The 20,241-nt window shown below is 38.8% G+C and overlaps 1 protein-coding gene across 1 annotated transcript; it reads right to left on the bottom strand.

Moving 5' to 3' along the window:
* Nucleotides 1-5,841: 5,841 nt before the first annotated feature.
* On the bottom strand, nt 5,842-8,600 carry LOC143851814 (uncharacterized). The gene is made up of 5 exons (XM_077361303.1): nt 8,338-8,600; nt 7,417-7,527; nt 7,256-7,333; nt 7,019-7,177; nt 5,842-6,942 (listed from the first exon to the last, which is right to left on the bottom strand). The coding sequence occupies exons 1-5, from the start codon at nt 8,590-8,592 to the stop codon at nt 6,811-6,813; spliced, it is 735 nt and encodes a 244-aa protein (XP_077217418.1). The 5' UTR covers nt 8,593-8,600; the 3' UTR covers nt 5,842-6,810.
* Nucleotides 8,601-20,241: the final 11,641 nt, after the last annotated feature.

The following is a 20,241-nucleotide window of genomic DNA, read 5'->3' as shown; positions in this document are numbered from 1 at the left end:
CCCAAAATGCCCTCAACACTCAAAATTTCCAAATCAAGCAAAACCCCTGAGAGGTCTAAATTTAGCAGGTTTTTCAAAATCCACGGAATCACTCAAGATTTTTCAGACACAACCCGGGGGTAAAATGAAACACATTGGAAATTACCAAATTACCACTGTGATGCAAAAATTGATAAAATTAGGGAAAATCCTGAGAAATTCCAAAATAACAGGTTTTCTTACTTGATTGGAAACTTGAATTCTCATCTTCCGGAGACTAAGGGAACCCCCTAGAGACCTTCGTGATTGCTAATCAACTTCAAAACACCTAAAATGAGGTGAAATTCACCCTAAAATGCAAGAATGCCTAACCTAATGCAGATGACTGACACAGACCAAACAAACCTTTCACTTTTTAAAGCGTAGCAAAATGGGAGTGTCTACAATTTCTACACAATATCCCTTCTGAGCAAACCCGTTCTGACGCGTTAGCTCTCCCGGGTCAACCTGTTAACACTCGGAAGCCCTCCAACTCAGTGTAGACCCATTTCTACACGGTATCCAATCCGAGCCAATCCGTTATAAACCCAGTAGCTCTCTAGGAAGCATTTGTTGTTTTTACACAAATCACCTTCCAGACTGAAGGTGTTTTGCTCTTGCAATGATCCTACAAATCAAATCAAATCCCGAGTAAGTCCGTTTATACACGGTAGCTCATCAAAATCAAACACTGTTTAGAACACAATGTTGTATCAAAATCTTGTGTACGATCCATCATATCGGCCAACAGGTGTCACTTCGACATTTCTGTTATCAGTGTCCACATTGGATGTCAAAATGACGTCCCCTGAGATCCCTCTCCAAGTCAGGTGCCCTAAACTTGACTTCTAATGCCCCTCCTGGCTGTTAGTAATGACGTCCATCCCAGAACTCGTGCTAACGGACGTATTTTTAAAACCCCAGAAACCCATCGGCGAGAGGTTTCCACTCAATGACCTGACAAAAAGACTCCTCGGTGAAGGTTGTACACATAAGGACCCGATGTGAATCTTGCTAGCTTATCATTCGTCTCCATTGACAAAATTTTGATGTCTCCTTACTTTGGCCTTCAGGTGCCTTGCACCCTCTACCAAAGAGGGGCATCTATAGACACCCAATTTTGTCAAGGATGTATTAGTGATTGGTGACGCGAGGAAGAACCTTATGATGAGTTCCAGAGCATCGGTTGTGTTTCTCTCAATCTCTCTTTAGGGCAACAAACTATTTCTGAAAGCTGTTCACAACCGCCAGAAAGCCTGTTTCCACAAAGCACCCGCCTTTCTTGGCAAATCTAAAGCCTGTCTACACAGCAACCGCCATTTACGGCATCCATCGGTGAACCCGTCTGTACACGGCATTCCAATTGGTAGGTTAACCTAGGGCCCAAAACTCTCTTTTTAGGCAGCCAAAGGACACCCTGTCTCCCAAAAGCACCCAATTTATGGTTCATTAGAAAGCCTTGAACACAAGAAATCCAACGTACCTGACCGCATGTGAATCGGAGTCCAATTGGAAGAAATACGGACGATCGAAGTCACCAATAAGAGACAAAAATCACCGCCATTAGAAAGCCTGTTTAAACACAGCAAACGTCCTTTTCGTCAAACCAGAAGCCTTTCCGCTCAGCACCTGCCATTTACGGCATTCGTCGGTAAGCCCGTCTGCACACGGCATTCCCAATCGGTAGGTTAACTTTGGATCTGAAACTCTCTTTTGGCATCCAAAGGGTACCCGGTTTCCTGAAAGTACCCAATTTCTGGTTCATTAGAAAGCCCTGAACACCAGGAATCCAACGGACCTGTCTGCGTGCGAATCGGAGTCCAATCGGAAGAGATATGGACGACCGACTGTACCGACAAAAGACGAAAACAATACAAAACAAAACTGAGAAGAGACGAACTATCGCGGGAACTGATGATGACATTATCCACCTTTATGGGGATGATGTCATCCCAGAATTCGTCCCAGACGAATTCTGGTTCAAACCAGATATTTTACCCCTCCCCTATAAGGGAGGGGGATAAGAGTTTTTTTATCCCTCTTCTCTCTCTCTCTCCCTCTCTCTCTCTCTCTCTCTCTCCCCCCCTCTGGTGTATACACCTTGTTTTAGTGTATTTCTCCCCCTTCTGAGTGAGATTCGAACCCTGAGCCCCTGCAGAAAATCAGACAGAAATCTTAGTTAGCTTGCTTTTAGAAGAGAGAAAATAGAGAAACACTAGGTAGCTCTTTTTGGATGTCGGCACTCCACCGAATTTCTGAAAGTTCAGAGCGTCTTTTCTTTTTTACGCCGTTGTTTTACCGAATTTCACAGAACTACGAGCTACTTTTCCATAGTAGCGCCGTTGTTTTGCTGAAATCTCTACAAACTCGGAGGCAATTTGGCTATACAGCGCCGTTACACTGCCGATTTCTTCGCAACCTTGAAGGCTCCCTTCCAACCCAGCGCGGTAGCGCTGCCGGATTTCAGAGAACCCAACGCCCTATTTTCAATATAGCAACATGGTTCTGCTTAAATTTTGGCAATCTCTGAAGCCTCTCTCATCAAACAAGCACGGTTATGCTGCTCAACTCTTCAAAGCGGTAAGGATAAACCCTAAAAAATGTAAATAATGTAATCCATTTACTTTTCAGTTGTGTCTTTACAAAATGAGTAGGGTGGGTTTCATCATTTCTGATGTCAAACCCCTCTACCTGCCCCCCTTACTACTTTCAGCACTTTACAGCTTTCATTTATGAAACTGTTAGGGTGGGTTTCATCGTCCAGATGTCAAGCCTCTCTACCTTCCTTTTACTAATTCTAGCACTTTACTGCTTTCTGTACTTTTACATTTCAAAGTAAGGTACGAGGTTGAGGTGTCAAAGAGACTTGTTCCGCTACGGCCGAGCGCTTGAGACATTATTCCCTCCGACTTGCTTTTACTTTCTGCACTTTACTGCTTTACGAAAGTAAGGTATGTGGTGGTGAATAAGTTCCCCGGCCCAAGGCGAATTTATATAAACCCTGCTATCTTTCTTTTGTTTTACCTTTTGTACCTTCATTTTCTGTTTGATTTAAGTTAACCCGCGTTGTGAGTAAGTTGCGATATCTGGATCTTCTGTAAGCAACTTACAATATCAATCAGGTTATGTATCGCTTATTTTTTATTTCTTTCATAAATACACTTCATTTATATTCGGAATTAAGCGTAATCTGACAAGGGAAATAAAATCAAATTCTTTCATTTTAAATCCTTCCAAAATGCCATTCTAAGTTAAGAGACCGGATTAATCCGGGCAAGAGGGGTGCCTAACACCTTCCCCAATTGTAATCACAACCCTTACCCAGATATCTGTAAGGACCATGCCTTAAGCAAACAGAGTAAAACATAAGATTCTAGGCCCAGAGCAAAGGAACCCCTGATAACTATTCTTCCAATGAAATTCGACTTGTTACCCATTTCCTTGGAAGAATAGGCACGGGTCTTAGGCCCTAACCTAGGTGGCGACTCTGAGTTTCTCTTACTTGAGAAGTTAGGACTACGGTCCCAAGTTCGCAAGTAGCGCAGATCAAGTAACACCCCCGAACCCCTCTTCCTAAAAACCCAATTGTGGTGATCCCTTGTCGTCCTGTGCAAACCCGGGAAAAAAGTGGCTCCCACAGGTGATCCCCAAGGAGTATAGAGAGTTGAAGTGTGAATGTTGATTAGATGTAGGGTGAAAGTTTAATTAGTAATTATTATGTTAATACAATATTTTATGGAGTTAATTTGGTTATTCTTGGAGTGTTTACATTTGTCGGAGAAGTTAGAAGTTTAGGTTAGTTCACTGATTATCGAGTGGTTTTTTGGGCACGAGGTGGTGTTATTTTGGTTATGTGTGGGTTATTTATGTCAATCTGGGAAGTTCAGAGAGTTCTCTTAGTTCTTTAAAAAGAGTGTGTGCATGTGCGTGTGCGTGTTCAATAGATGGGTCTCCGGTTGTCATTATAGATGCTAGGGTGGGTCGTTCATTTTCGGTAATTTTGACACAAGAAAGCTCCGATTTGTTTGCCATCCTAGATCGTGCATGTAAGTATGGAGGTTTCATCCTTTAGAATCTTCTTCACTAATTGTCAATCAAATCAAATTATAATGGAATCAATTTATCCCTTCGAATCTTTGTCTTGTAAAATAAGTTGGAGTTGTAATAGTGTCAATTTATCCCTTCAAATCTTTTTCGTGGAGAGCTCCGATTTGTATGCAATTCTAGATTGTGCCTGAAAGTTTGGAGGTTTTATCCTTTCAAATCTTCATCAATGATTGCCGATCAATTCAAATTATGAGGAAGTCAATTTATCCCTTAGAATCTTTGTTGTTTCTATTCTTGACAGATTTAAGCGAGTCTAGAAATTACGCCTCAAAATCTTCATCAAACTCCATAATGTTCGACTTAACTATGCAATTTAGACATAATGGATGCTCTCATATTCTTAACTTGTGATCATTCATTTATAGTGTTAACAAACTAATCAAATTGATAATCAATATTTAATTTTTTACCGTGGATAAAAAAGGATTAACTATAAACCCCAATCAACAGCCTCTGGCTTAAATTTAGATTAAATTTAGTCGAGGTTACCTCTTCTGAATCTCCCAACTTTGGATTAAAAAATTGATATAGTTGGCAACTAAGTTAAGGGACATGGGACCGTAGACACTAAAAAGCTAGGCATGTGTCCCAAAGATCAGATATATTCTCTTGAATTTTAAAAAGATTTGAATGGTGTTTTAAAATGATATGTGACTTTTGCTTCAAATAAGGATTAATGAAATCATCATTAAGATTAAATTTCTATTTAATTATATCAATATTAAGCTTAAAATGATATTGCACATGCAAGCATGAAAGTCCTTTTTTGTCATATTAATACTCAATGATTTATTTATTGGGAAGTAGTACTACTCTCACCCTTTTTTCTCAATATCTCGGAAGGGAAAAGATATCCTCGGACCCTTGCTTTGATAATGGCAATTCTCACCTTTTCAAATGGCTCCTCATACCTTTTTTGTTGGCTTATGTTAGTTTTTTTTCAGAATTATATCAACCTTTAATAACTAGTTAACTATCACAAATCTTGCTCTAAATTGATTTACCAATGCCAACTATTGCGACAAAACATCTTACGTAGCTAAAAAGATATAACGACAAATTTTGTGACTTCTGCAACCGATTTGTTTGTCGCCAATGAGTAGGGGTGATTATTCGGTTATAACCGAATAACCGAACCGATTTGGTCGGTTCGGTTCGGTTTTTTTCCATTTCGGTTCGGTTTCGGTTAGTTTTTTTGGAAATTCGGTTATTCGGTTTCGGTTATCTAAAAAAAAATTTCGGTTAACCGAAATAATGGATGAAACCATTTTTTTTCCAAAAAAAGTTGCTTTATGTGCACTCCGTGGGATGATCAAAACTGTCCATTTAATTGATCACAACTTATTTAGGTTGTGCTCAAAAAATCATTTTGATCGGATGATCCTAGCCCTCCGATCCAAGCCAAAATTTTACTTTTTTCCATCTTTTCCTCTCACAATTCGGTTATTCGGTTATAACCCAACCGAATTTGTAATCGGTTCGGTTTCGGTTCGAATTTTGGGAAATCGAAATAAAATCGGTTTTAACATTTCTGTTTTTTCGGTTCGGTTTTAACCGAATAACCACCCCTACCAATGAGTGTACTTCTTGTAGTGATTCAAACATTCAAAAAGGCACGTAACAATGCGCACACGAGAGAGATAGAAAGAGAGAGACTTTAAAATTTTATTAGGACTTGAGAGTACCTCATACTTAGGAAATTGATGTTGTTGGGACTTGAGAGGGTCATTGTTCTATAGCAGCATTTCCACTATTTTATACTTTGTGGATGCCTTAACCAAAGGTACAAGAGCACTATTAGCGCTAATCAAATAAAAATGATGTCTAACCATGTGTATAGCCAAAATAAAATCCACCAGAAGAGGATCAACCAATGTATATATACCCAAAAAGAACAAAGAAAGAATCTGCCAAATTATCCAGAAAATAACTAAAAGAATAAATATGTTTGTAATCATAGGGAAGGAAAATATTCTGAAGAGTCCCCTCCATCATAGGCTGTCAGTGCAACATGAGAATCGGTCTATGGAGGTACTGATGGAGTAGCAGCAACCGGTGGATCATCAGCATAGGATGGTGGCACGCTTTCTGGAGGGACTGCATCAGATGATGAAGAAATCTGGGTCTGACCATCGAAGGGTGGAGTCATCTGGACCATCAACGAATCAACAAAAGCCCGGTCTATAGCCGGGAAATTGTCTAGAGTCATGGGGGCCTCAATAAAAATTCGGAGCAGTACCGTATGTAGAGGGGATGTGGTAGAGCCGGCTCCTCAGTGGTAGATGGAAGCTCAGTCTCTGTAGTGCCCGAAGTCTCGCCGGCTCTCATTCTCTAGGAAGGGTCAATCCCTAGATCCTCAACAGTCAGAATCTTCCTCTTCTTCCTTGGAGGGAAGCCAGCAATCTTGTAGCCACTGGTATCAAGATTTGTATCCTCCTTTGTCGGCACCGGAGTAATAGCATGATTGTCGCTCCGATCATCATCGGACTGTGCCAACTCACCAGTCAGTATCTGCTCATCAGTCGGGACCTGATCATCATCGTACACCTGCTCATCAGTAGGAACTTGATCCTTAGCCTGCATCTGATCACCGATCGGGACCTGGTCATCATCATGTGTCTGCTCATCATCATGGACCTAGTCATCATCGTTGAGTTGCTCATCTGTGTTAGCTGGGACGTCACTCTAAGCCTGGGTGTCGCCATAACCAAGATCAGGAACCTCTAGGTCAAGCCTGTCATCACCTGCTGATATTGTGGCCTCACTATCAGACTCCTCTCCGCCCACGTTGTAGTCTTCATCGTGAAGCTGTAGTCGCTGAGAAAGAGAGGAATCAAATAAAACAAATGACAGAATCTTCAAAGAAGAATGCAAGAAAGTAGAGAAAGTGTACCAGCTCTCGAATGTGAAGTTCTTGAAGCGTGATTGTCTCATCCCTCTGGGACGCTGCCTCCCTCAAGTCACGAGCCTCGTCCTCTACCGCCTTGGCTCTCACCTCGACCTCTGCAAGAAGGGCGACTGATGTGTCTCTCTCTGCCTTAGTTCTCTCTCCCTGTAGAAGAAAGGAGTTATGGAAAGGTAGCAGGCAATATATATGCATAGAAGCATAAATGCAAACATTATATCATACCTCCAGGAGGAGCTCGCATATCTTGGCCTTCAGGCCTTCAACCATCAAGAGAAGCTCGTTCCCCTTCCTAAGGGGAAGCTGCATGTCCAAGAGGATGATATCATAATGACAAAGTCGTATATCTAATGCAAAAGAAAAGGACCGAGAGTGAAGAACCTTACCTCTGGTGAAGACTTTGGGATCAGATATCTTAGAGCGGAGTCTGGAAGGAGGACCGGCACCTTCATCAAATTGCCCTCTCGGACAAGAGAAACACGATGGCCTAGCAAGGGCTGGTGTGGTGGGTTTATAAGAAAATTTCTTAATATATGAATTTATGAATGTACATGTTTCAGGGCTTAGGGAATTTATATATAAGAGTTTTATATTAGATCAAGGTTTTATATCACATCATTGCCTTCTGTAAGAAAAAATAACTTGAAATGCCCACACTAGTTTCTTGTAAAAGGTTTCTTCCTATAAAACTTCAAATTGTAAAGCATAAAATATACCAATGTTAATTAATTGTATGTCAGATCTTTTCAGCAGCGGGTCGAATCTTGCCGCCGACCAAATTTCACTGGCAGTCTACCCACTTGAGGCATAATAATAAGGGGACAAGGCTCTGTTCGATGTCGGTCACATCCTGTCAGCATAGTTCTCAGGCGACAATCAGACTTGCCTCTTATTTTTCTACACTCTTCGACGCATGACACACACACACACACACACATATATATATGTGTGTGTGTGTGTGTGTGTGTGTGTGTGTGTGTGTGTGTGCACTTTTTTAGGAATACAACAACAAAATATTCAGACAAAAACATTGCCTTTTTAGCGTTACTCAAAAGCTCACTTTGAAGAAAACAAGTTGTCTATTGCTTGCAACAAAAATAAATACTTCATAGATTTTTTTTCTAAAAATTACTATTGTTTTTGGCTAATCATTTTTTATAAATTAAATACTCATATATAAAAATCCCTTTCTAAAATTATTCATACAAGCACGCATAAATACATGAGCACACACATGTGCGCACATATAGACACAGACATATACATAAACATACAAACACAAATAATGGATGAATTTTCTTTTTTACCTCCATTTTGATCAAGTTGCCGACTAAGACAACCATGCGTGGAAGTAGACCACCATAAATCAGGCTTGCTTGTGATGTCCCCACGTTTTCTTTTCCTATATCACCCATTCCATAATGTTGTTTGGCAAGGACTCTCTCGAGTTGGATCATTACAAGAACCTCGTATCGAACGACCCTGCCACAACTTCTCAACTTCTTTGGCATTGATGGAAATGGACCACGATACCAAAAAGACTTGTTTTGGAGAATTGACATGAAAACTATCTAAAGAAAGTAGAGCAGGCTTAGGTAGAGGTAGGGAAAGGGGCCTTGTTATATAGGGAAAATGCCATTGAAATTGACGATACATACAATGACACTAATAAATCTGACAACCAAACAATATCTGGCAAAGATATTGGCGTGCATTGAAACGTGGAGATATAATCTGTATGACATTATCTTTGAGGATGCCATTGGTGTTGACAACCAAACAATATCTGGCAAAGATATTGACGTGCATTGAAACGTGGTGATATAATCTGTATAACGTTATCTTCGAGGATGCCATTTGTGTTGACAACCAAACAATATCTGGCAAAGCTATTGGCATGCAATGAAACATGGTGATATAATTTGTATGGCGTTATCTTCTTGGATGGCATTTTCACAAATTTAGTAGGTTTCGGTGGACTTGACGGTCTGATAGACCCAAAAGGTCCGAACTTCATTTTACAAGACATGGGCACAATAGTTTGATCAATTGGATCTAATTTGGACCAATATCATATGGTCCAAGAATTGTACTAGATCAGGCTCAAACATAGCCAGAAAATCAATTGGCGCATCCTAAATTGTTTAGAGGAAGCTATATATATATATATATATATATATGAGGAAACTGTTGGTGAGCTTAAGCTCACCAAACTTATGGTGAGCTAGCTTGCCCAATCACATGGGGGCCCACTTTGTTAGGATGATCCAAACCATTCATTTGAAAGTCCCTTATCATAGATAGGGTGTGTACCAAAAATCAGCTCCATAGGATCATCCTAACCCCTCCATTTGTGGAGGACAAAAATGGACAGACAATATATATATATAGAGGAAAGTGTCTCTAGTCTCTCCCCTAGATAAGCTTATCTACTCCTCCCTTTAAAAAAACACAGTGGGCCCACGCTGTTTGGATGATCCAAAGCATTCATTTGATAGGTCCTAACATAGATAGGGTGTGCCCAAAAAATCAGCACCAAAGGGTCATCCTAGAACTTCATTTTGTGGTGCCTTGTGGTACCCAGAATGGACACATATAAACGTCCACGTTTATATGCGTCCATTCTGGACACGGTGTGCCCAACAAAATGAAGTTCTAGGATGACCCTTTGGTGCTGATTTTTTGGGCACACCCTATCTATGTTAGGACCTATCAAATGAATGCTTTGGATCATCCAAACAGCGTGGGCCCACTGTGTTTTTTTAAAGGGAGGAGTAGATAAGCTTATCTAGGGGAGAGACTAGAGACACTTTCCTCATATATATATATATATATATATATATATATATATATATATATATATATATATAGAGAGAGAGAGAGAGAGAGAGAGAGAGAGAGAGAGAGGGCGAGGTTTCTGAGCTCTAGCTCAGCCTGAGCTAGAGCTCTATAAATACACTATCTCCATGTTGTTTGACTCATCCAACCCATTCATTCTAAAGGACCTCACATAGATAAGGTGTTCCTAACAAACCATCTCCATACCATAATCCTAACCATTCAATCTATAGAAGACAATTATCTAGCCATCCATTCTAAACCTCCAAAAATCATAACCCTAACCCTAATCATAACATATAAAATGAATGGGTTGGATGAATTAAACAACTATGGGAATGGTGGTTTCTGAGTTCTAGCTCACTCTGAGCTCGAGCTCAGAAACCTTCCTAATATATATATATATATATATATATATATATATATATATATATATATATATATATATATATATATATATATATATATATATATATATAGTTTGTGAGTAGTTGCTCAGATAAGCTTATCTAAGCAGAGCTCACAAACCATAGGGACCCAAATTTTGGGGGTGATCCTAAGCATTCATTTGGAAGGCCCCATCATGGATGGGGTGTGTACCAAAAATCAGCTCCAATGAATCATCTTAGGGTGTCCATTTGTGGAGGGAAAATGGACAGATACTGTTTCTCCACAAATTTGCTCATTTTTTCCCTCCACAAATGGAAGCGTTAGGATGATCCAAAGGAGCTGATTTTTGGTACACACCCCTTCCATGATGGGGCCTTCCAAATGAATTATTAGGATCACCCCCCAAAATGTGGGTCCCCTATGGTTGGTGAGCTCTTCTCAGATAAGGTTACCTGAGCAGCTACTCACAAACCATTTCCTCTCTCTCTCTCTCTCTCTCTCTATATATATATATATATATATATATATATATATAGAGAGAGAGAGAGAGAGAGAGAGGAAAGTGTCTCTAGTCTCTCCCCTAGATAAGCTTATCTACTCCTCCCTTTAAAAAAACACAGTGGGCCCACACTGTTTGGATGATCCAAAGCATTCATTTGATAGGTCCTAACATAGATAGGGCGTGCCCAAAAAATCAGCACCAAAGGGTCATCCTAGAACTTCATTTTGTTGGGCACACCGTGTCCAAAATGGACGCATATAAACGTGGACGTTTATATGTGTCCATTCTGGGTACCACAAGGCACCACAAAACGAAGTTCTAGGATGACCCTTTGGTGCTGATTCTTTGGGCACACCCTATCTATGTTAGGACCTATCAAATGAATGCTTTGGATCATCCAAACAGCGTGGGCCCACTGTGTTTTTTTAAAGGGAGGAGTAGATAAGCTTATCTAGGGGAGAGACTAGAGACACTTTCCTCATATATATATATATATATATATATATATATATATATATATATATATATATATATATATATTTATATGATGTCCACAAAAAATCAGCTCCATTGTCTCATCCTAATTCTTCCATTTGTGGAGGGAAAAATGGGCAGATTTGTGGAGAAACAGTGTCTGTCCATTTCAACCTCCACAAATGGATACCCTAGGATGATTCTATGGAGGTGATTTTTGGTACACACCCTATCTATGTAAGGGCCTTTTAAATGAATTCTTTGGATCATCCCTAAAAATGTGGGCCCCATGTGTTTTTCTCGCTTGAGCAATTATAAGCTATACGCCCTCGAGCGCACTGACATTTTTCTCATATATATATATATATATATATATATATATATATATATATATATATATATATATATATATATAGAGAGAGAGAGAGAGAGAGAGAGAGAGAGGACTGTTGGTGAGCTTAAGCGCACCATTTTTTTGGTGCGCTTAAGTTGTTATAACGCCTCCCATTGGTGCACTTAAGCGGGACCCAAACATTTAAACGAATGGGAGGCGTTATAACAACTAAGCGCACCAAAAAAATGGTGAGCTTAAGCGCACCAACAGTTTTCTCATATATATATATATATATATATATATATATATATATATATATATGAAAGAGAAATAAATGGGGAAAAGTATTTCTAGTTGTCTGACTAGATGAATTTATCTAGTCCGTCGACTAGAAATAGGGGGTGGGCACACGTAGTTTGGGTGATGTAAACCATTCATTTGATCGGTCCTGATATAGATAGGGTGTGCCCAAATAATATCTTCGTAGGATCATCCTAACCCTTCGATTTGTGGGGGTTAAAATGGACGGGCATTAACCTCCAAAAATTTGTCCATTTTTCACCTTTCCAAATCGAATGGTTTTCTTGATCCAGTGAAGTTTGGCAAACTTCAAGATCGTGCAGACGCTCCTTTTCATGTGGTCCAGAAAATTTGGGGATAATTCAAGATTGAATTATATTGTGATTAGGGCATTTCAGCTACTTTTAATATTTCTTATCTTACTCCATATCATGAAAGAATTGATGCAGGTGCATTCCATCTAAAATGTTGCTACTCAATTTTGAAGCTAATTGTTGGGATAATGTATGAAAGAATTTGGAAAAATGGTGGACTTGAAAGTGGTAGCTCTTTGAAATATGTTTCAAACGAGTATAGACACGCAAAAATCGGATAAGTAGTTAGTGAGATATGACTATTTTAGTGGACCGTGTCAGTAAGTTCCTAGGCTAATTAATGTGTTTGTGAGTTACTAAGTTATTCATAAGTTTGTATGTCCCTAAACTAGTTAGTCGGCTAGGTTTAACATTTTTTCTCTTGTATACCTCTATTAAAAGTGCTCCAAACATATGTAATGGGGGTTTTACTTGAATAAGAGAAGCTTTTCTAATATTTTGGCATAAATTCTACTTCTTGTTCTTCTTTCACAATCCTAAGGATTGCGTTCGTCGATCCAAACGATATCAAACATGTTGTTGCAGTTGGTGACGGACCACATGCTCTTATGTCTGGTGCTCTATTTTTGACGGACCACATACAATTATGTATGTTGCTCTATTTTTGTCCCCAATAGAAAGGTTTTGGGATAAATGTCCTTGGGATAGGGTGTTTCATTAATTAGATATGAATAGATCAATGATGAACTACAAGGATTTACCTATTTCCGTTTAGGGTTACACCTCGAAAATGCTATCTATCTACTAATTAGAGTACTAATTAGAGTTCCAACTAGATGTGTCCTGCAGACCCCCATATACAATATGAACAGGTAAGAAACCGACTATCCAACATTTAAGAGTCTAGGAATGTTTAGCTTATATTAAAAAGATGAGCATTGGACCATTATATAGAAGGAATGTCACTTTCCTTGAGGAGTATTAAATGATTTCATCTTCAATCATGGCAAAACGAAATGTTTGTTCTAGAGACTCACGATAATGAGAGAGAAAGAGAGAGAAGTGATTTTTACCATGGTGGGTGATGTAAGAAAAACATTTGAGAGAGAGAGAAATCTTTGGGTGAAGTAAGAAAAACAATTGAGAGAGAGAGAGAGGAATCTTCAAATGAGTAATTTCAAGATCGAGTGAACATATAAAATACGGATCTAGAAGATTATGGTATGGGATTACCATCAATCGGATTGTTTTTCTTTAGGAGTTCACCAACAAATAATGGATCAATTACGTGACCAATTATGTTGTTTGCGGTCCAACCTCTGATTGACCCGAACCATTCATCTCATAGGCCTTGCTTTAGGTCCTCGATTGCCTGTATTCGAGTTAGTCATCGACAAATAGTATGTGCATTTTGTTTTTGGACATTCAGTAAAAAAACTTGATATAGATATATCTAAGGGATCACATTCAACGGCTATAAATATACATTATTACATGGCTCAATTCAATGATTTTAGCAAATTTAAGCAACAGAAAGCAAGGCCTACCAAATGGAATGATTCAAATCAATCAAAGGTGTGACCTACTGCACATAGTATGTTTGCCTCATTATATTAACTTCGTGACCTACCGAACCGTTCTCTTTGTTACATCAGGTGTTCCATCATAAATCAATAACTAATTTCTCATGAAAAAAAAACAAACTGTGGGTGTAGCTTGCAATTGGGTCGGGTTAGGATGAGCTTTTGTTAAAAAATGAATTCGAATCAACCTAAACCTGACCCGATTTTATGGTAAAATTTCAACCCGAATTCCACAAAATCAACATGAGTTGCACCCCTAAAACACATTGTATTTCTTTGCAATATGAAAAATGTGCCCTTACTCGCACACATGTGACATGAAGAGACCTCTCACATCAATAATAATAAATATTATAGTGCTAATATGGAGACCGATTTGGGGACCTAGAGTGGAACTGAACAAATCCTTACATGGAACTAAGCATGGGAGGGGTAGTTTTTCCACTTAAGAGTAAAAAAACTAAAAATTAAGGAGCCAAGATTGCAAGGTTGTGAAGAGTCCCAAAATCAGTCTCCATATCATTATTCTAAATATTAATAATTAATTTGTTCATCGGAGTTCCATGATTGTCGAAATCATATGAAAAGGGACACATCAATTGCATGTGTATTTACGCGGCAAATGGATTATATCGTTTACGCAGCAAATGGATGATAGTATCCCCCCCTTATTAGTACAATTATGTGAAGGTAGCACCCGCCGCTTGTTGCACTTTAAAGAAGTCCATTATCACGCCCTTATTAGTACAAGCCTTAAGCTGGAAACCCCGATACCATGCAATTTTTCGGTCATGATCAAACATTTATGGTAAACCCGGATCGGTCTATCTGTCATGCAACAAAATCAATGATCTTGATCTCATCATATATCTAAAATAGATCTCATGGAACCGACATAATTTAATACATGACTCTTTACTAAAACAGGGTATGGCATTCACCTCACAGTGTATCTAAAATAGATCTCGTAGAAACGACGTGAATTAATAGGTTTGAACATCTTACTAAAACAGTGTGTCACAAAATCTCTTGAATTGATGGGACTAGGCATGACTCACGTGTCTTTTCCTATATCCTCCTTCAAAAGTCATGTCTCCATACAATTCCCCTTTTAGCCATTATCATGTTACTATCTTAGGCTAGAAGTGCGACAGAAGAGGCAAGACGAGTCCATTTTGATTTCCCCATCTCTCTATTACCAATATTGGAAACCTAAACCCATTATTTGACTTCTTCATTCCACTGCCCACTCAATAAATCCTTTAACTGTTAAAATCCTCTACTAAACCCGTTATTTAGGCCTCTCAAACTACTAGCAGATCCCGGCTGAGATGGATCCCAACGCCACACCTTCCTCCATATCATGAAAGTGACCCAGTCAACTCAGGGATGAGTTGTCATTCAAAGGGGGGAGACTGATGCAGGTGCATTCCAGCTAAAATATTGCTACTCGATTTTGAAGCTAATTGTTGGGATAGTAGAATTTGGAAAAATATTGAACTAAAAAGTGGTAGCTTTTCGAAATATGTTTCCAACAAGTATAGGCACACAAAAAACGGTTAAGTAGTTAGTCAGATATGACTATTTTAGTAGACCGTGTCAGTATGTTCCTAGGCTAATTAATATGTTTGTGACTTACTAAGCTATTCATAAGTTCGTATGCCCCTAAACTAGTTAGTCGGCTAGATTTAACATTTTTTCTCTTGTATTCGTCTATTAAAAGTGGCCCAAACATCTGTAATGGGAGGTTTAGTTGAAGAAGAAAAGCTTTTCTAATATTTTGGCATAAATTCTACTTCTTGTTCTTCCTCCACAACCCTAAGGATTGCGTTCGTCAATCCAAATGGTATCAAACATGTTGTTGCAGTTGGTGACGGACCACATGCACTTATGTCTGGTGCTCTATTTTTGATGGACCACATACAATTATGTATGTTGCTCTATTTTTGTCCCCAATAGAAAGGTTTTTAGATAAACATCCTTGGGATAGGGCGTTTCATTAATTAGATATGAATAGATCAATGATGAACTACAAAGATTTACCTATTTCCATTTGGGGTTACACCTCGAAAATGCTATCTATCTAATCATTAGAGTTCCAACTAGATGTGTCCTGTAGACCCCAAATAAAATAAGAACAGGTAAGAAACCGAGTATCCAACATTTAAGAGTCTAGGGATGTCTAGCTTATGATAAAAAGATGAGCATAGGAATATTATATAGAGGGAATCTCACTTTCCTTGAGGAGTATTAAATGATTTCATCTTCAATCATGGCAAAACGAATTGTTTGTTCTAGAGACTCACGATAATTAGAGAGATATAGATGTGTCCTATAGACCCCATATACAATATGAACAGTTAAGAAAGCGAGAATCCAACATTTAAGAGTCGAGGAATGTCTAGCTTATGTTAAAAAGATGAGCAATCGAACATTATATAGAAGGAATGTCACTTTCCTTGAGGAGTATTAAATGATTTCATCTTCAATCATGGCAAAACGAAATGTTTGTTCTAGAAACTCACGATAATGAGAGAGAGAGAGAGAGCAACGATTTTTACCATGGTGGGTGATGTAAGAAAAATATTTGAGAGAGAGGAATCTTTGGGTGATGTAAGAAAAATATTTGAGAGAGAGGAATCTTCAAATGAGTACTTTCAAGATCGAGTGAACAAATAAAATACGGATCTAGAAGATTGTGGTATTTGATTATCATCAATCAGATTGTTTTTCTTTAGGACTTCACCAACAAACAAGGGATCAATTACATGAACCAATTATGGCGTGTGTGGTCCAACCTTTGATTGACCTGAACCATCCATCTTATAGGCCTTGCTTTGGATCCTCGATTGCCTGTATTCAAGTTAGTCATCCACAAATAGTATGTTTATTTTTTTTTTAGACATTTAGTAAAAAACTAGATATAGATATAGCTAAGGGATTGTTAGATTTGTTGTAAAACCCCAAACAAAATCGCTACACGTTGCGGAAGAATAAACCGTGTAGAACAAAATTTTTGCTCTAACCCAGGATTCCTGGGGACTAACCTGGGACTAATTGATTTTAATGTGATTTAATAAACATAAATATAAATACCTTATTTTGCTGATGAGAACAAAAACGTCTGCGTGATCTACTCCTCGAAAATCCGCCAACGATCTAATCAATGAGAAACTACAAGTTGAACCGATGGATTCCTTTCTTGCACAAAGGATCTTGTAAACAACTCTTTGTTTACTCTATAACCTGATCTAAATTAGATTATAATGTGAAAATATGTATTTAGATCAATGGAGCTTTGTTGGATGTTTGTCTTTGACTTAGAAAAGACAAAACTAGTTAATGGAATTGAAAAAGTAGAAGAGAAAGACTTTGAGATGTCTCTACCAATTTCCAACACATGGAATTATGGAAGAGCTCTTGCAAACTCTATTCGTTTGTCTTTTATTTATAGAGTTCTCAATTTTCATGTACACAACCCAAAGCTTTTAGAGAAATCTTACAAAATATGAAAACTAGCCACAATTAGAAGCTCCAATTTGGAAACAAGCTAGTTTGCTTTTTCAAGATAGAAACCAAACAATATGGGAGTATTTTTAGAAATTCTTGGACTTTTAAAAATCCCTAAATTGAGGTTTTTCCAAGTAAAAACCGTTGTTGCTTTATTGGATAAAAACAATCCCAAAAATATCTCACACATTGTTTCCTTTTTCAACCTTCCCGCTATAAGCCTGTAGGTCAAATTTCGACCTCCTTTTTCAAAAAGAGTACTTACAAATTAATGTTTGATAAGAGATAAGTAAGTTATGACTGTTTTAGTAAAACAAGTCTATTAGCTAAACTTACAATTATTTTAATTAAATAAACATATTTTCTCCCATCCAATGGGATTAAAAACTCCATCTATATTTTTCTATAATTCCCAAAGTACCCTTATGGTTTATATTAACCATTTTGGTATTTCCAATGTATCCCATAGTGCATATACACTATATACATTGTCTATATCTTTTCAATGCATCAAATGCCACAAAACCAGTTCGTGTAAGTAACCAAATAAATGCAGGACCTCTATCTAATAGATAATAATAGGTCGATCGAGTAGTGAGTGGGATCGTAGCCGTGATTTAACGGTAGATCCTGCAGAACCCACAAGTGGGGCCCACTGCGATTATTGATCCGTAGCCAATGCTACAATTGCATCGAGTCAGTGGCCTCCATCGAGATGTAACCCTGAAGATAACTGTCAAATCATCATACCCCTAATCACATCAAATGTGCAAGTCCTTTCTCCAAGTCCACATCTACTGAGTTGAGTCCTACGGGGGGTGGACATCAACTATCCCCTGGGCTCACTCACGATATACCTTTCAGTCAAGTAGTGTTGGCCCGCAAATGCATTTGCTGAAAATATTTCAAAACTTATTTTGTGAAATCCTTTTGATAAACAGTTTATCAAATCCACCGGGCCAGGTATTTTTCTTGGTCTACTGCTCTGACCAAAACCGTAGATGTTATCCTATGAAATAGGCTGTATAATTCCATGTCGGGTATCACTATTGCCCTCGAAGGTTTGTCCAACACTCCAGTACTACCCTCTAGTGACTCTAAGAAAGTCACGTTTAGATAGACCAAGAATGAGAGACTCACCAACAGACCAATATGACCCCTCAGGTCAAAGGACATGTAAAGGGTCCAGTCTGGTAGAATAGCTCAACTATCTCCTGTCCACAAGCTATTCTAATGTTATCCCGTTCAGTACGCAATCTCATTATCATACCCATTCTATCTTGCTTAGGGTCCACTACCCGAGTGATTAAGATAAGTCACTCCACATCTCGTGCATGTTGGTAAGATTGATGCTAGTTGTATACAGAAAGAGGTGTCCAACCTCAACCCCAACTAGGAACTATTAAGATCTGCAAAGAACCAGAATTCCATATCTCCTTGCTCCCTAGGATCTATGAATCCATGAGCATGGGTTTCCTACTTTGCTACTGAGGGACAAATAAGTGTCAATAACAAGTAGCATGTGACACATATTTAACTTATAGTTACCCATTAATTATCATGAAAAAAAACTTTTATTGATTAACATGTGAAATATGCTGGGTTTTTGGGCACCTACTCTAACAGTCTCCCACTTGCCCTCAAAGCCAGTTATGCATATATCTTAGACCCATCCCCTCAACATGCCGGTCAAACACCTTTTGACTAAGGGATTTGGTAAAAGAGTCCGCAACATTATCCGCTGAGTCAACCTTTGCAATAGCCACATCCCCAATGATCTCCCATATCACATGATACTTTCGAAGTACATGCTTGGACTTCTGATGAGACATCGGTTCTTTTGCTTGAGCATTCGCTCCGCTGTTATCATAGTACAGCGTAATAGGTCTCTGAACAGAGGGCACGACTCCAAGGTCGTCCAGAAACTTTCGCAGCCATACCGCCTCTTTCGCTGCTTCACTCGTAGCGATGTACTCAGCTTCAGTCGTGGAATCTTCCGTTGTGTCTTGCTTGCAACTTTTCCATGACACTGCCCCATTTGCTGAGGTGAACACAAAACCAGATGATGATTTCATATCATCAACGTCAGACTGGTAATTCAACATGGTAATTCAACCTGGTAATTCAACATGATAATTTAACCTCATTCAACCTGGTAATTCTACCTGGTAATTCACACTGGTTATTGAAGATGCTGGCAATTGATGTTGATTGAATGCCTTTCATTATTAATGTTGATTGAATGCCTTTCATGGCTGGTAATTCAACCTAGTAATTCAACATTGCTTTGCCTATTGATGTTGATTGAATGCCTTTCATTATTTCCCAATTAAGAAGTAAACACTGAAGTCAAAGCAAGCTTCATGATAAGAAACAGATTGAAATCCAATTCCATTTCTTCAACACATTTCTTACATAGAGTTAGATTATAAATCTTTCAAAACATCATTTCAAGACAGACAAATCCATGGGTACTACATTTTCTTCCCACTGCAATCCCATTCCAATAAACTACACCCACTACGAAAACATCACATAGAAGAGCACCACCCTATGACCAGGCAAGTAAGGTCCGCAAAATCTTTCCCCTGCGACGATACTTGTCGACTAAGGCCTCCAACCTTTCAAGCTCCGCCAGCGCCTTTGAGAACTTCTCCATAATCTTTGGTACGATAGCACTTCCTCGAAGATATATCGGTGGATCGACGCATTCAAAGAAACCACAGGAAGCACCCATCTAAAAACAGACAAGGTCATTTAGAGTTGGCCCATAATTCATATCCAAAGCATGACCATTAACAAAATATTGCTCTCCTCATAAGCAGAACAGCCCAAGAACCTTCTCCCAAAGTTACTACTAGTCCATGATGTCCTCATTGGCGCTCGTTGTCCACAGTGGCATGGTGTAAAGGTAGAACCTTGTGAACGTTGTCCGCTCGAAGAGGAACCAGCTGATGCCATCTACC

The sequence above is a fragment of the Tasmannia lanceolata genome, unplaced genomic scaffold (genome assembly GCF_043159265.1).
Source record: "Tasmannia lanceolata isolate RefF3 unplaced genomic scaffold, GAP_Taslan_0.1 ptg000018l, whole genome shotgun sequence".
NCBI lineage: Eukaryota > Viridiplantae > Streptophyta > Magnoliopsida > Canellales > Winteraceae > Tasmannia > Tasmannia lanceolata.
Note: the sequence above shows the minus strand (reverse complement) of the source record. Positions and strands in the feature narration are given on the sequence as shown.